This window comes from Pollachius pollachius, assembly GCF_949987615.1.
Source record: "Pollachius pollachius genome assembly, chromosome: 11".
Lineage (NCBI taxonomy): Eukaryota > Metazoa > Chordata > Actinopteri > Gadiformes > Gadidae > Pollachius > Pollachius pollachius.
This window is the reverse complement of record NC_136944.1, coordinates 5,548,434-5,565,568: the sequence shown is the minus strand read 5'-3', so window position 1 is coordinate 5,565,568 and position 17,135 is coordinate 5,548,434. Positions and strand designations below refer to the sequence as shown.

Sequence of the window (17,135 nt, the reverse complement as noted above, 5' to 3'; positions counted from 1 at the left end):
GTCCGATAAGGAACGGTAGAAAGCCTGTTATTGCTCTGCCATATCCTATCTGCATAAAGTTTGAGGTGCTCGAATGTAAGCCAGTTTTCTTTTCTTACATAAACATTGCAGCCTCGTCATCAGATATATTAGCTTTGAAGGGAGAAACTGTACAAGGAATGTTCTTAAGATTTGTATGTGGCTCTTAAAAGAGCCGTTAGGAGAGTCGGCACAGCAGTGCGATTTAAGCGCGTTCACCGCGAATACGTCGAGCTAGCTGGATGTCTTTGGGCATGATGGTGACCCTCTTTGCGTGGATGGCGCACAAGTTGGTGTCCTCGAACAGACCAACAAGGTAAGCCTCGCTGGCCTCCTGAAGAGCCATAACAGCGGAGCTCTGGAAGCGGAGGTCGGTCTTGAAGTCCTGAGCGATCTCCCTCACCAGGCGCTGGAAGGGCAGCTTGCGGATGAGCAACTCGGTGGATTTCTGATAACGACGGATCTCTCTCAGCGCTACTGTTCCAGGCCTGTAACGATGGGGCTTCTTCACGCCACCGGTGGCCGGGGCGCTCTTACGTGCAGCCTTAGTGGCGAGTTGCTTCCTCGGTGCTTTTCCACCGGTAGACTTACGCGCTGTCTGCTTGGTTCTCGCCATTTCAGCAGTGAGTATTCAATGTGCGTAAATGCAACGGGTTGAACCGAGTTTATATATCCGGTCGCGGAGATTTGCTATACGCTGATTGGTCATTTTGAACTGGCTGCCAGAGAAAATGCTGCAGAGTCCCGCCCTCGCATTGGATCCCGCCCATTTTATTCAGCGCCATCTGCTCAATGTGTGTCCCTAAATTATGCATATTTACATCTCCAACAGCATTCTATTCCAAATATTTCATATTTCAATCATTTTAGAATATACATATTAACCATCTGCTGTTTTATATATATATATATATAAAACACTAACTGGAGACCTATTTTATATACAATGAGCCTTGCGAATTGCAAAGCTCATTTTAGAAATGTATTTGTAAAATACATTATTATTATTATTATTATTATTATTATTATTATCATTATCATTATTATTGTTGTGAATCCATCGACTTTCTATTTATCTGTATATTTTGTTCATCTATCTTCGAGTTTGTAAAGAAAGAAAAAATATATTTCAAAATCAGAAGACCAATTAATACCATAACCACTGTCATCAGAATTGTCCGTTCCCGCGTTTTTTGGAACGAATTTTAACCATCTAATGTCCCTCCAAATTTCTGCTATGAAAAGGCAAAACAACACATCTAAATCTGCTTTCAGATGGAAAGTTTTCGTTGGCCCTTAAGTGCTTATTGTACTGTACTACATTTGCATGTGTCGACATTCCATTTCAACAGCAGAACGGTTATCCAAATAACAAAGAAGTGTACAACACTTGCGTTACAGTCCTGGACCTCTATATCTAAATAATATCATATAATACATATCATATAGTACATATTATCACGGCCAAAAGTCGTGTGTGCCTCCAGACGATATTATGGATCACAACCGACTGCGTCGGATTATAGAGACGCAGACTGAACCGCACGCTGCCGGCTGCCGGCTTGGACGTTTATTGTCAAACCAGAATACATGAGGAAACGGGATTGAACCTTCAATAAATAAAGCCCACGTACCCTAGATCTCAAATGTATTAATGTGATATAAATCTCCTTTTATATTACAACAGAATGAAGATTAAATTCATGAGTTTACTGCTAAAACAGCATAGTTTATGCCGTAATGAAAATGTTATCCCGACTGTGACACAATTGAGGAATATGGTCTCGTTAAGATATGTGTTTGGCTCTTAAAAGAGCCTTTGTGGGGTGCAGAGATCAAGGAGGCTTGATGAGAGAATTTACTTCTTCTTGGGGGCTGCCTTCTTGACTGTTTTGGGCTTGGTTGCCTTCTTCACCGGGGTCTTCTTAGCACCGGGCTTAGCTGCTTTCTTGGGACTCTTGACAACTTTCTTGGGCGCCACCTTCTTGACCGTGACGGGCTTCTTCACCTTCTTCGGGGTGGCTTTCTTGACAGCGGTTTTCTTGACTTTCTTTGGGGTAGTCTTCTTGGCAGCGGCGGGCTTCTTGACTGCGGGCTTCTTGGCTTTAGGGGCAGCAGCCTTCTTGACCGCTGGCTTCTTCGCCTTAACCTCCTTGTTTATCTTAAAAGACCCAGAAGCTCCGGCGCCCTTCACCTGAATCAAAGTTCCCTTGAGAACCAGAGCTTTGATGGTGGTGTTGACGCGTGAGTTGTTTTTCTCAACGTTGTAGCCATCGGCAGCCAGGGCTTTTTTCATTGATGGCACAGTAACCCCGCTACGCTCCTTGGAGGCAGACACGGTTTTAACGATCAATTCGCTGACGCTTGGTCCGGCATTCTTCGCCTTCACCGCAGTCTTCTTCTTTGCTGCTTTAGCCGGAGCAGCGGCGGCAGCAGCGGGAGCAGCAGGTGCGATTTCAACCATCTTCACGAGTTGTTCTGAACAAGAGTAGCCCACAATGAAGAGTTGTGCTCAAGGGCGCCAGTGGGCTGTCCTTATACACCGAGTGAGAACCGTAGAGACTCAACTGGTGAAGCGTTTCTCTGTTGGCAAGAAAGTTCGCTTCGTTTGTGTTTCCTCCATCATTTTATCCTTATTTAATTCATACACGATGGCAATATTTGACGCGCCTAGTCAAGCAACTACGATGAGGAATATAACAATCATACCGTACCGAGTTGAATGTACCATTAGTGTCGAGAATATTTATAAAAACGCTAACAATGCAACGGAACATGGTTATGATCTCAATTACGTTTGTTTGAGATTTGTTTTTAATTATACCTGAAGACTTTATTAATAGGAATCGTGCCTTTTCATTTTTCTGAGAAATCAGACTAACCGTTGGATGTGATGATTATGACCTTGGTGTCTGTAGTTAAGGTGAAAATCGACGTATTTTGTGGCTACTAACACAAGTGTTTTTAGAGGCTCGCCTGCATCAGCAAGGACATTTAGATGGATGGATTTTACATATAGCATTTATGTTATTCATCAAATGTGTTTGATTTAATATAATATTACACAGTGTGGGTTGTTCTTTTTTTCTTCATTGTTACTGATCATCTGTAATACATGGAATCAAAGGATGTATCTTACTACTCAACTGTAGTTAAATAGTATCTGTTGATGTTGATTATGGTGATGAACACATAATGTAGGCGTCTTACAACAAGATGTATACGGTTGGAATTTGTTCAATACAAGTGCATAACATTATTTTTTTAATTAACATTAGAAATAAATAGGTTATGCTTCATTGGTGGGTACAGTTATCTTCTCATCAGTTTTTTAGACTATTGCCAAAATAGGCCAATTCTCAATGATAACAATGGAATGTTTAACAATCTAAATCTGAAACAATATTTATAATTTGAGTTTTGAGCACATAAGAATGTTTACATACTGTAAACATGATGATACTCCACTGATGGTGGAGGCAAAACAAAACCTAGATTTGTTGCCTAAATTCTCTAAACAATAATCTAAACAACTCTCATTTGAATAACAGTGGAAAAAATAGCATACATTACTATTTTTCCTATTATATAAGACATGATATTGACTTATACCTATTTTAATAGTCAGTTTAGGATTATGACTTCAAATGGGCAGTGAACCCACAGTCATTGTATTGTCTGTAATCGATTTATGTCTTGTTTGATGTCAGCATAGTAATCTATGCCTTTTAGTCACTGTAACTTAAATAAGACTGTAATCTAGAGAAAACAGTTGGTGTTTTTGTGGATGTGTGGAGCTCCATCTGGGCAGTATTTAATGGCGAAGGCCAATTCTGAGAGTGTTAAGAATCTGCCTCATAGTATATTGCTAGTGCTGAGTGATTCATGAAAAATAATATCAAGTATCAGGTACCTAGGATTCGCATCTGCAAGTGGATTCTTAATTTCTTTCATAGCTTTGGGCATGCTGTGGGTGGGTGGGACAAAGACCCAATCACATCGCAGACTTATAGGGCTCATTCTAAGGTAACAATTCTCCACAAACCTAAGAGAAATTATAGTTATAGTTTAGGATCAGAAGATTCCAAAAACTATTAACTCTTCCAAAAGGTATTATTTGCAACATATATTTATCCAAGAACATCACCTGGGTAGCAGAAAATTAGTCAGTCAATAAGACACAGTACATTGATACCCTTGGTACGTAGGGTATAAAACAGATTAATAAACAAAACAAATCTGCTTCTTTATGAATACCATAAACAGACGAGACAACTGGTATTATTTCACTAGGCCTATACCAATTCATATTGAAACACTTTGCCGACTTATCAAAAGTAGATACATCCGCTCATTTTGATATTCATCTTTGTTTTGTCCAATATGAACAATGTATTATCACATATACACACACACACTGATGGAAGTTGGTACTGACAACATATTTAACAATTGTTCATGAATCACTACCACCGAGTGGTATTATGCTACAAGTGTCCGAGGCGTTTCTAAACAACTTCCATTTCCCTCCGGAAAAAAAACAGCAACTGCTAAGCCCCAAGAGTCTAGGTACAATGTAAACTAATACGTTTCATCATTTCACTCTTCGAACTGGAGAGCGTTTTATGTCAGGTTGACGATATTATACCCAGTGATTAAATGGTAAGGAGAAACTCTTGGAATGCATTGGGTGGTCCTTAAAAGGGCCGTTTGTTTGAGATCAAGTCGAGTTTACTTGGAGCTGAGCTGGTGTACTTGGTCACAGCCTTGGTGCCCTCCGACACGGCGTGCTTGGCCAGCTCACCGGGGAGCAGCAGGCGGACGGCGGTCTGGATCTCCCTGGAGGTGATGTTGGAGCGCTTGTTGTAGTGAGCCAGACGAGAAGCCTCACCGGCGATCCGCTCCAAGATGTCGTTGACGAAGGAGTTCATGATTCCCATCGCCTTGGAGGAGATACCGGTGTCGGGGTGGACCTGCTTCAGCACCTTGTACACGTAGATGGCGTAGCTTTCCTTCCTGGTCCTACGGCGCTTCTTGCCGCCCCTCAAGCGGTTTTAGAAAAGGCTTTCTTGGAGCCCTTCTTGGGAGCGGGTTTGGCAACGTCAGCGGGCATGATGTCTATCGAAAGAATGCAGTTCGGCCGACTGCCGAATTTATAGGAGGCCCATGTGTCAGTCCATTTGTGTGCTTGGCTAGAATACAAGATCTGAGAGTCCTCAATCGGATTGATATATATTCGTTGTAATTAGGGGAGTAACCGACTAGCGTATAACCTTTAATTTCAAATGTTAAAACCTTTGCTATATATATATATATATATATATATATATATATATATATATATATAGATCTCGTCCTCTAAAAGAATAGGCCTATAGTTTTACTTATGATTTCAACCTCTCAATAGCGTAGGCCTACCTTTAATTCAGGATCGTAGTTTAGCGATACTACTCGACAGTGATACTCACACGTTTCAAATCTATTGGGATAGAGGCGATAAATGCATGTATTGAAATAGTCTGTCAGGAAAATAATATTGTTTACATTCACATTAATTCAAAAAGCTCCTACTGTATGATGGCTTTTTGAAAAGATGGCTGCTTATCATTTGTTGTGGATTGACTCATGCGTCAATGATATTCGCTTTTTAAAGCAGTAGGCAATGACTATTTAGAAAAACACAGCTCAGCAGCTGTGCCGAGAGCTCGCCCCCTTGGCGATTCATGTATGCTGCTGTCGCCTTGAAAAGTTCTAACTGAAAGTAATACAAAGCCCTATTTCAAATGTGCTACTTCACATACAATATATTAATGGGACCAGTCGGAAGCTTCTCTAATTAATTTGGGTGGCTCTTAAAAGAGCCATTGGGGTCATAGTTGGTGGAGACTGGTTTAACCGCCGAAGCCGTACAGGGTGCGTCCCTGCCTCTTCAGGGCATAGACAACATCCATGGCGGTGACGGTCTTCCTCTTGGCGTGCTCGGTATAGGTGACGGCATCACGGATCACGTTCTCCAGGAACACCTTGAGGACACCGCGGGTCTCCTCGTAGATGAGGCCAGAGATACGCTTCACACCGCCGCGACGAGCCAGACGGCGGATGGCGGGCTTGGTGATTCCCTGGATGTTATCACGCAGTACTTTACGGTGACGCTTGGCGCCTCATTTCCCAAGCCCCTTTCCTCCTTTGCCGCGTCCAGACATGTTGCAGTGCTTGTTGAAGTTACAATACTATGAGATGGCGCGCTCTGTACTTAATAAAGGCTTGTTGAGGACCTGGGTGGGGCTTGTACTGGCGGTTCCGCCTTTAGTCTCCCTCAGGTCCTCAGATACTTCTCAGAATCCTATATTTCAAATGTTAATTAAATGAAACCAACCAACAACGATCAAGATGTTTTTCCCCATCATGAAATACTTATTGCTAAAGAAGTTAACTTAAAAATATTTAGTTTTATCCATTTTTAGTTGCATAGAAGGTAGGCAACCTAAATACAACCATGGTAAGCTGAGAGACAGTGCACCATTTATTTTGCCAATATTTGTTCATATTATCCCTACATGCAATAAACATGTGATCCCGCAGCACTGTCCAACAGTTCAATCTAACTATTGTGTGTGTATATATATATATATATATATATATATATATATGCCCGTTTCTTTGACAGTAAGAATTCTGCTATGAGCAATAAAAATGGGATTCAGCCTGTAGTGTACTCGTGGCGGAGAAGAAGCTCTTGTAAAGATGTGGGTGGCTCTTAAAAGAGCCGTTGGAGGTTGTAGAATTATTTGATTCTTAGATTTACTTCTTGGCGGGCTTCTCGGTCTTCTTGGGCAGAAGGACGGCCTGGATGTTCGGCAGCACACCGCCCTGGGCGATAGTCACTCTAAAGTTTGTTTAGCTCCTCGTCGTTACGGACAGCCAGCTGCAGATGGCGGGGGATGATGCGGGTCTTCTTGTTGTCGCGGGCAGCATTGCCGGCCAACTCGAGGATCTCAGCGGTCAGATACTCAAGCACGGCCGCCAGGTAGACTGGAGCTCCGGCTCCGACGCGATGAGCATAGTTGCCTTTGCGGAGAAGTCTGTGGACACGGCCGACGGGGAACTGGAGCCCGGCACGGGATGACCTGGTCTTGGCCTTAGCCCTGGCTTTTCCTCCGGTCTTACCTCTTCCAGACATGTTCAGATTTTTCCGATTAGAACGCTTTAGATAAATGCCTGATCGGTGAAATGCTCTAGCATATATACCTATCTAGGTCTCTGCTCATTGGCCATCTGCAATTTGAAAAGACGGAACCAATCACGATGCAGTTAAATCATGACCGTCACACCGAAGTGGTGTTGGAACAAAATCAAATGTGTGTCCCAATTGAAAATGAAGACGTAAAATAGATAGATAATATGTAATTGAGTTGTACATCAATTTGATTCCTCGCCAAGTGGTATCTTAGATTCTAGTCAACATGTCAATATCATTTGACATTAAACCATCTGCTTGTAGATGTGTCGAACTCTTATCAATCCAACATTGAACACGGAGCTAACCGAGTTTTAAGATTATAGTTTTCCAAATACCAATTTATATGCAACTTTACTTAAAAGATAAAAATCGGCCGCTGTCATATACAGGATGTATTTAAACTTGGACTAACTTAAGTCAAGGGTTCATTTTCTGCAATTTACCAATTATAAATACATCGCATCTAGGTTAAGGTAACCCAGTAGTCTAGATCTAAATTTTGCCTAACGGCAAAAATTATGGTTGACCACAAAGGAAATTGCTTTTTCAACGTTTTAGGTGGCTCTTAAAAGAGCCTTTTTTGCAGAATAAACTGTCGTCAATTTAGGCACGCTCCCCACGGATACGGCGGGCGAGTTGGATGTCCTTGGGCATGATGGTGACCCTCTTGGCGTGGATGGCGCACAAGTTGGTGTCCTCGAACAGACCAACAAGGTAAGCCTCGCTGGCCTCCTGAAGAGCCATGACAGCGGAGCTCTGGAAGCGGAGGTCGGTCTTGAAGTCCTGAGCGATCTCCCTCACCAGGCGCTGGAAGGGCAGCTTGCGGATCAGCAGCTCGGTGGATTTCTGATAACGACGGATCTCTCTCAGCGCTACTGTACCGGGCCTATAACGATGGGGCTTCTTCACGCCACCGGTGGCCGGAGCACTCTTACGGGCAGCCTTAGTGGCGAGCTGCTTCCTGGGGGCTTTCCCCCCGGTGGATTTACGAGCGGTTTGCTTAGTTCTTGCCATTTTAGATGAGTTTCTTCTAAGATGGGTAACTGACTGCCATTGAATTGACTTTATATAGCCAGTCCCGGACAACAGCCACACGCTGATTGGTCCTTTGTAACACGCTATGAGAGACGTCGAATACAGAGCCACAGTCCCGCCCTCATGAAGCCCACCCCTTCTTTCTAACCACCTGCTTAGTGCACCCATGAAAGAATAAATGGACTCTGACTTATCAATGTGTTTAATTGATTCGAGGTCAGGATAGGCTGGCCTACCATCTTAAACATACAGTTTGCTTCTTTAGCGTCATTCGATCATGGTGAAAAAGCAGCTTTATTTCAATTTAGTGCTTTGAGTGAGTTAGTTTAAGACGTTATCAAAACGCCTAAAGGCATCGAACTATATCACGAGATTCAGTAGAACCTTTTATTTTTTACAATTTGTAACAACGATGCAATCTTTCATATTGCCTCATTTTGAAACTATTAGGGATGCCCAACAAATTTGACTTACAAAAATATATTTTGTTCTGTATCCGGCACCGTAGATCATTACTTTAGTACTCCGGTACCACTTTCTGAGCTAGACTCTTTGTTCAATGTACAAAATGGTGAGCGCGAAAATCCAACTCTAGTGGAGGCTGTGGATATGACCAGTGGAAATAAATGACAAGCTAGGTAATACACAAAAGTGTTGTCTTCTATCGCGTTCCTCTTCGAGATTAACCGCCCTATTTTGTTTTCTCTTTAGAGCCAATGGCATGCTTATCATGCGTTACTGAGTTTACCAGAGTCCAACCCTCAACTTCATATTCATATTCGGTGGGCCGCCAGTAGGTTTCATTTCAAATGCACACTTTCGTGGTTATGTTTCCCGATTGCATGTCAAACCTCAGACATATATGGCAATCAATTACTGCAACGCCCATACATTCCTTTCTTAATGCAATCCTTAGGGCCACACATTTCATTTCTGGAAGACGGCTCCTGAAAGTACCATACAAGGCGTTTACATTCATGCTTTAATCATTATCTTTTTGCAAAGAAATCAACTTGGTGACTTTAACTAGAGTATTTACATATCGTTATGGTGACATGATTAAGTAAAGTGCAGGACTTGGAAAATATGAAGTCTGAATCTTGTGTTAATTATTCAAACACAAAACCTGAATAGATCGCTAATAGGTATAGCGTCTACTTAATGGAAATGCTCTTTTGTCGCATTTGAGTGGTCCTTAAAAGGACCGTTGGTTTGAGTTCAGGTGGCAGTTTACTTGGAGCTGGTGTACTTGGTCACAGCCTTGGTGCCCTCAGACACGGCGTGCTTGGCCAGCTCACCAGGGAGCAGCAGGCGGACGGCGGTCTGGATCTCCCTGGAGGTGATGGTGGAGCGCTTGTTGTAGTGAGCCAGACGAGAAGCCTCACCGGCGATGCGCTCAAAGATGTCGTTGACGAATGAGTTCATGATCCCCATCGCCTTGGAGGAGATGCCGGTGTCGGGGTGGACCTGCTTCAGCACCTTGTACACATAAATCGCATAGCTCTCCTTCCTGGTCTTTCTGCGCTTCTTGCCGCCCTTCACTGCTGTCTTAGAGACAGCTTTCTTGGAACCCTTCTTGGGAGCGGGTTTGGCAACTTCAGCAGGCATGATGTTAATCGAATGAGTTCACTGTGTTCAACTGCAGTCTTTATAGAAGGCGCATGCAAATTACAATGTGATAGTCCTGCTCTGCGATTGGCTAGATAGATATAGCTATACCGGAAGTCAGAGATAAGTTGCTTTTTGGCGGGGGGGGGGGGGGTAACCTGGCTCCTCCCGTCTAAGTACTTCCGCTCAATTTGAATTCCCCTTCAGTACTAGTGGTGTATGGAGGACCACAAGTGTCACGGAAATAGTAATAAAGAAATAGACTCAATTACAAAGTAACTCATTATTTGACATTTTAATGGCCAATAAGAAGGAATTATAAAAATAATTTACAAATGAAATACTAATCCATCGATAAGTAGCTCAAATTAAAAAGGGATTTACAAAAACAACATAAACAGTCAATAAGTACATAATTTAAAAATACATTAATGAATTCATAAATAAATGATGCAATTTAAAAATATATTTAAAAATGCAGTTTTATAAGAGAAATAAATAACTGGATTCACCAGGGGCGTAGGAATGAGTTTAACATTGGGGGGGACACATCGGAAACCTGACAGATCCGTTAATGGTTTGAACAGATATATGTCATAAATTAACTACACTGAAAAAATTCACAAATATATTTTATTCTACTAAAAAGATACATTTGTAAATGTAAAGGAAAACACATTTTGAATGGCAGTAATGAACTGATGAATATCAAATCAATTCTTTAATTGCACGCTCAATCATCCAGTTTTTTAGAATAATAAGCGGTGACAAGACGCTGTGTTGCGCTTTCAAAATGAAATAAAATATTTTTCTCCCCCCGGTATAATTTTTAGGTGGGACAAATGCGCCTGTCTCCAATATTGGAGGGGACACGTCCCCTCCATCCCCCCCGGTTCCTACACCCTTGGGATTCACAAATTGGATTAAGAATACAGATTTTAATCAGGGATTTAAAAGAGCGATCTCCTTGACATTTGCATTTGCCAGCTGCTTTTCTTTTTCCTATTAGCTTTTCGATTTGCTTAGTCATTTAGCTTCTCCTTTTAGCCTCTCCGTGACACTCCAGGCCTTGCGCTGGCTAATTTGCATTGTTTTACCTCGTTTTACCAGCGCAAGGCCCAAAGTGTCACGGAGAGGCTAAATGGAGAGGCTAAAAGGAGAAGCTAAATGACCAAGCAAATCGAATAGCTAATAGGAAAAGGAAAAGCAGCAGGGAAATGGAAATGTCAAGGAAATCGCCCTTTTTAATACCAGATTAAAATCTGTATTCTTAATCCAATTTGTGAATCCAGTTATTTATTTCTCTTTTTAAACTGCATTTTCAAATATATTTTTAAATTGCATCATTTATTTATAAATTCATTAATGTATTTTTAAATGATGTACTTAATGACTGTTTATGTTGTTTTTGTAAAAAAAAAACTTTAATTTGAGCTACTTATTGATGGATTAATATTTCATTTAAAATATCAAATAATGAATTACTTTGTAATTGAATCTATTTCTTTATTACTACTTCCGTGACACTTGTGGTCCTCCATAGTTGTTTAGTCAATACTGAGCCTCCTCATATAGTCTCAGAGAATATTTAAAACGCCAAGTCGCGCTGCATTTCAAAGAAAATGAAAAAAAACAGCAAGTGTATAATATGAAGTGTATAAATTATCTGGAAACTTTTATTTAACAACCTCATTATTATTCATTTTATCTAGTCTTTATGGTGCCTACTAGTCCATTTATATTTAAAGATGTGTAATGTATATTATATAATGATACAACAAGCAAATACAATAGATATAGGAACAATAGCAATTGCACATAAAGCATTTACATTTTACTTTTTAAAGCAATCATAATTATTTCTCACTGCGTAGGGGTTACCTCGATTCTTTGTCGATTCCAAACTTCAATAGACTTTTCCATGGTCAAACTCTTATTCTCAGCTATTTTGTTTTCACTTCTCCCTGCTTTTTAAGATGTGGCCAACACAAAAGAAACTGCTTAGGGTCACCCTGATCTAGCAGGGTCAGATGCACCTTCCTGAGGGCACTGTTTCATATGAGTTAATTCATTATATTCAACTCAATAATTATTTTACAATATACTTTCATTTATGTGTGAGATTAACTACCGTTATTTGATTCTCATTTTGTACAATCTAAGAAATAATAGTAATACAGAAAAGAATGATGCAGCGTAGGTAAAACACAAGGCCAATGGAGGACCATCTGTGCTGGAACGTAGTGAGAGGCGAGCTCCACTCTTCTCTTAACTGCAGGACACTGTCTGCCCGGGTGTTTATTCATCGATGCCGACCTCTTTATAGGTCCATGATGCCGACGCACCTCCTGGTTGCAAGCTGGCTCCACTCTGCCTCGTACCTCTGACAAGAACCGAAGAGACGCCAATCTGCTCCTCACTACGCCTCCCTCGCAACGAATGAGACTCTGAAAATAGCCGGGGTTTCCAGGTTTCGTTTTGAATTTTGAGGAACTGAAAAAGGGATATTATATATATATATATATAAATATTTGTTCTAGTGAATGGAAGCTGGGATCTCCCCACCATCTTGCAATAAGGATCCACACCCATATGGGTGGAGGGCCTTTTGCACAATATCCCTTAACTGAAAACAACGGAGCGAGGAAGGAAAGGGATGGCAGGGAGGGAGGAAGGGCAGGGAGGGAGGAAGGAAAGGAAGGGCAGGGAGGGAGGAAGTAAGGAAGGGCAGGTAGGGATGTGGACATTAGTGTTTTTTAATGTCCACATCCCTCCCTGCCCTTCAATTCCTTCCTCCCTCCCTGTAATTCCTTTCCTTCTTTCCTTCTTCCCTTCGTGCCCTTCCTTCCCTTCCTCCCTCCCTGTCATTCCTTTCCTTCTTCCCTCCCTGCCATTCCTTTCCTTCTTCCCTCCCTACACTTCCTTTCCTTCCTCCCTCCCCTCCCCTCCTTTCCTTCTTCATGCAAAAGAAGGAAAGCATGCAAAATAAAAGGACAGCAAAAGATATTAAAAAAACACATATTTGTGCCGTGTGACATCTGTGTTCGGGTGTTTGCATGTCATTGGAACCGGACCACAACACCAGTATTCAAACCCACCTCTCCAGCAAACACACAGGAGTGCAGCACTGAGGTTTGTTTTAATTTGTTTACTCCAATGTTGATGGATGATTGAACGGTGTTTTGTAGATTCTGTTGGTTTTAGAATGTCAGAGAAAGCCGTCCTCTGATGGAAGCGCCGAAAGAGAGCGCAAACCGGGGTCAAAGTAGAACTAGTTTGAACTTTGAGCGCAGTGGCCATGGTGGACAATCAGTCCACCGCCCCCCGGCTTCACTGAGCAACTGCATAGAAAAACATTGGCTAAGCTCGAAGCTCATCAGGTGTGGGTACTTGAACAGTGAAGTGTGTGTCTCAACTCGATTGACCCTCTGTTTGCCAGCCGCAGGCGCAATGTGTATGAGTGGTTTTGCTTGGAAATGTAGCCAGGGGAGATATACATGCCCCTAGCGGGAAACGAGCTTCTGTCAATATTTACAACAAACTCTTTTTGAATGTCCCCTCTGTCATCCGACTGCCAATGTCTAGCCATCTACCCCTCACTGTGGGTATCTGCCCATAGCTGTTGATATCTGATGGCAGCTTTTTGTAGTCATTTCTCAGCTGCTATTTGAAATTAATCACTTCTTGGAAATCCTTATTACAATAACACTTGTTGAAAAGAGAACTCCACCACCGCAGAGAGAGACAGACAGAGAGAGGGAGAGGGAGTGAGAGAGAAAGAGAGGGGCACTAGGAGAGGATCTCAGAGGGCTGAGGTTCTTATTTGTGAGAGTGACCCGAAAGCAGTGGACATGAGGAGGCTTCCGACTGTGGTTCTTCTGCTGGCCATTGCGCTGGCCCAGGCAGGTGAGTAGTCAGGATCGGGTTAAAGTGTAGTAACATCAGATGGCGATTCTGTGTTTCCACATTACTTGTCAATGTTATCTAAGTGGTAATCCAGTAAGTGTACTGTCCCAGTTTGTTACACCTTCTACACTAGTGTTATTCAACCTTTTGTATTACTGCAAGTAGTATGTGGGATTTCAATCTTGAAATATTTCAATTAATAACAAAAAAATGTTAAACAATATAGATATTGAAAATAATTGTGTTGAGTTCTAAAAGTGCATGTGTGTGTGTGTGTTTGTGTGTGTGTGTTTAGAGGGTCGGCTGAGCAGGTGTTTTGCTCGATTCAACCTGGTCTCCGGCCAGTGTGAGGAAGAGTTGGGTATGGTGGATGAAGATGACTGCTGTCAGAATCCTCACTATGGCTTCATTGATGATGCTGGGGAGTGTCATTTCTGTGGGTCAGTGTACACACACACACACACACTACAAGCCCATATCAACGCAAACATATCCACACACAGATACAGGGGCACCCACAACACACACTGTTACGATTCAAGACGGGGCAGACCCAAACGCACAGCACAAATGACCACAGACGAGAGCGGAAATGGTTGAAGAGTTTATTAGTCCACGGTTGATCAAGGTTGGTGCTGGTGGTTGCGTCCGTTAAGGGTAATCCTGAATCCTCGGACCGGGTAGTCCGAACCGGGGTTGGATGAGTCGGCTGGCAGCCGAACCGACAGCCACACCCGACGATTCGGTGACGATGGTAACCCCGGCAGTAGAGCAGGGTTGAAGTATGGTTGTGATGGTGATGACTGGTAGAGAGACAGAGGTATTAGGGATGCGCAGACTTGAACAAGAATAAACTAGAACACTAGGAAAACAGGTATGAAGACTCAGGACGCTACTCAACAGGGTAAGTACAACTGACGATCTGGCAACGAATGGTTGGAAGGCTGGGGTAGATATACTGGTGATCTTGATTGGAGATGGCTGTCAGGAGCGGGTGATCAACGTGGCTGGATCGGGGAACTATGCTGGAATGCGCAGGCCACGCCCCGCTCATGAAACACTGAGACAGCCACAAACAGGGCCAGACAAGACTGACAGAGAGCGGTACTAGTGGAAACTAGGATCTGGTGGGAGAGACCGTGACACACACACAAATATCCATGCAAAAATATCCATCCATATATGTGTTTCTGTGTGTGTGTGTGTGTGTGTGTGTGTGTGTGTGTGTGTGTGTGTGTGTGTGTGTGTGTAGCTCCCCAGTGTGGACGGACTGGACACCATGGTCCAAATGCTGGAACCTGTGCGGTACCGGTGTGGTCCAGAGAACCAGGAAGTGTCACGGCCTATCAGAGTGCTCCGGTGACCAGACCTCCCACGAGATGAAACCGTGTGAATCGGACGCCTGCTGCCCAGGTAGGGATGGGCCATTCCAAATTACTTTGGGGGAGTCTGATTCCAATTAAAAATCACTTTCATTGGACATCATAATTGTATTCTCATTATTTGAGTCTTCATCAGTAAGCTGTTGACTACATGCATGCAACTACCAGGCTACTTCAATATGTAAGACACTGAAGAGTTCGTATATATTGTTCGACGTTCAGCTCATACAGACCTTTTCATCAGGAAATATTCTCTGAATGGACCTATATTTACATTTCTATGGAATACCCCTGCTTCATTTGACTGATGTATTTGCGTGTGTGTGTGTGTGTGTGTGTGTGTGTGTGTGTGTGTGTGTGTGTGTGTGTTTGTGTGTGTGTGTTAACAGCTGCAAAGTGGGAGGTCTGGGGGGAGTGGAGCCCCTGCTCCACGTCCTGTGGGAGTGTCCGGGGTCATCGGGAGAGAGAGAGGGTGTGTTCTCATCCCACGGCGGGATGTGAACTCACCTGTGAGGGACTCGGGTCCGAAACGGAAGCGTGTGCCGAATCCCAGCCGTGTCCCGGTGAATAGCCGTCTGCTGTCTCTTGTCTCATAGGGATACCGCATCAATGAACCGTATCACTAGGGGAAGCTACTAGTTGTATATGCATGTGCTGTATGCACTGTCTACCTCATTCTGTCTCATATTCAGATCATGCCGTAAAGCGCTGTGTAACCTTCCTTTGAAAGGTGCGATACAAATAATTACTCCCTCACTCATATCCTTTCGTTGAAGTTGTTTAGAACCAGATCTCTCTCTTGCTCTGTAGTTCACGGGGGCTGGGCTCCATGGTCGCACTGGACCCCATGCACTGACCAGTGCATCCGGGGACCCTTAAGTGAGGATCGTTTAGGGGTCTACCCCACCAGGAGACGACATCGCTCCTGCTCCAGCCCCGCCCCTTCCCAGTCTACCAGGCCCGTTGGAAACGACTGCCATGGAAACGACGAAGAGGTCCAGAACTGCAGCGAGCTGCCAAACTGCCCAGGTCGATGGATGGATGGATGGATGAGTGGATGGATAGATAGTCGATGAATGGATAGTTGATGGATGGATGGATGAACAGTTTGATAGCTGGATGGATGGATAGCTAATTGCGTTAAAACGTGCAAAAGTGTGACTACCAATGGAACACGCGTCATCTTTTCATCATGCATCTTGTCTTGTTTGTTTTATGTTCATGGCTCACTGTTTTAGTTTTAAGATGTTTTTTTTTGCACAAGAATGTTGTCCTACTAAAATAAGTGTGCTGCGTTTCTATATCTGTCTTTTAGCAATATAGTTGTTGGAACAAAGAAGTAATTACGAAGTAAGCTGCTGCGAACGTGAGGCATACTCTGCATGCAGGGCGATGCGTCTCAGACACGAGAACAAATATGCATTTGAGATATATTTGATAAATTGGGTATAGGCCTTCTTAAAGGATACATATTATGGTGTTTACCCAACAAGTAAACATGGTATACGAGTTCCAGAAAACATGTTTTTGAAGCTGTTTGCTGGAAATAGCTTTTAGGAAAAGAAATCTTGCCTACCACTATTCCCCTCTGTTTCAGTCCGTACAGAATGCCTGGAGCTCTATATCTATATAATTAAATATAATATAATAATAATAATAATATTATATAATATATAGGTATTTATATCCTATATCTGAAATCACTTCGAAAAGCTATATGCGCCTCGGGTGATATTATGAATCATAAAGACTGCGTCTGACGTCTCTGGTACTTCGACAACATGTAAAGACTCGTAGTGGGGGGTGTCCCGGCCATGGTTGAGAAGAATTGAGGGAAAGGAACTTTGGCCTCGACTGTCTGAAGTCCATATTGAACCGCGACATGGAGGAGAAAGGGATTGTACTCCGGGAGCTGAGCTGCCGGACTGCCGCCGAGCTCCCCCCGC

The 17,135-nt window shown here is 42.9% G+C and overlaps 5 protein-coding genes and 3 pseudogenes across 8 annotated transcripts in view; 1 reads left to right on the top strand and 7 right to left on the bottom strand.

Moving 5' to 3' along the window:
• Positions 1–223: 223 nt before the first annotated feature.
• On the bottom strand, positions 224–634 carry LOC307083082 (histone H3.2; the record flags this gene model as incomplete). The annotated part of the gene is made up of 1 exon (XM_079746886.1): positions 224–634. The coding sequence occupies one exon, from the start codon at positions 632–634 to the stop codon at positions 224–226; it is 411 nt and encodes a 136-aa protein (XP_079603012.1).
• A 1,242-nt stretch (positions 635–1,876) lies between these two features.
• LOC307082815 (histone H1-like) lies at positions 1,877–2,482 on the bottom strand (the record flags this gene model as incomplete). Its single annotated transcript, XM_079746534.1, has 1 exon — positions 1,877–2,482. The coding sequence occupies one exon, from the start codon at positions 2,480–2,482 to the stop codon at positions 1,877–1,879; it is 606 nt and encodes a 201-aa protein (XP_079602660.1).
• A 2,233-nt stretch (positions 2,483–4,715) lies between these two features.
• Positions 4,716–5,131, bottom strand: LOC307083239 (histone H2B 1/2-like; annotated as a pseudogene). The gene has a single exon. The product of its transcript is annotated as a histone H2B 1/2-like (transcript).
• Positions 5,132–5,909: 778 nt separating this feature from the next.
• LOC307082816 (histone H4-like) lies at positions 5,910–6,221 on the bottom strand (annotated as a pseudogene). Its single transcript has one exon. The product of its transcript is annotated as a histone H4-like (transcript).
• A 598-nt stretch (positions 6,222–6,819) lies between these two features.
• LOC307083047 (histone H2A-like) lies at positions 6,820–7,198 on the bottom strand (annotated as a pseudogene). The gene has a single exon. The product of its transcript is annotated as a histone H2A-like (transcript).
• Positions 7,199–7,861: 663 nt separating this feature from the next.
• LOC307083158 (histone H3.2) lies at positions 7,862–8,272 on the bottom strand (the record flags this gene model as incomplete). Its single annotated transcript, XM_079746968.1, has 1 exon — positions 7,862–8,272. The coding sequence occupies one exon, from the start codon at positions 8,270–8,272 to the stop codon at positions 7,862–7,864; it is 411 nt and encodes a 136-aa protein (XP_079603094.1).
• A 1,251-nt stretch (positions 8,273–9,523) lies between these two features.
• LOC307082956 (histone H2B 1/2-like) lies at positions 9,524–9,901 on the bottom strand (the record flags this gene model as incomplete). Its single annotated transcript, XM_079746711.1, has 1 exon — positions 9,524–9,901. One exon carries the CDS (start codon positions 9,899–9,901, stop codon positions 9,524–9,526), a length of 378 nt encoding a protein of 125 aa, XP_079602837.1.
• Positions 9,902–13,752: 3,851 nt separating this feature from the next.
• Positions 13,753–17,135, top strand: part of LOC307083238 (properdin-like) — a gene marked incomplete at both ends in the record, with an annotated part of 6,760 nt that continues 3,377 nt past the window's right edge. The window contains 5 exons of the mRNA XM_079747072.1: positions 13,753–13,807; positions 14,103–14,247; positions 15,060–15,220; positions 15,579–15,752; positions 16,000–16,218. Of these exons, the coding sequence (XP_079603198.1) occupies positions 13,753–13,807; positions 14,103–14,247; positions 15,060–15,220; positions 15,579–15,752; positions 16,000–16,218 (754 nt within the window). The remainder of the gene's footprint in view (positions 13,808–14,102; positions 14,248–15,059; positions 15,221–15,578; positions 15,753–15,999; positions 16,219–17,135) is intronic.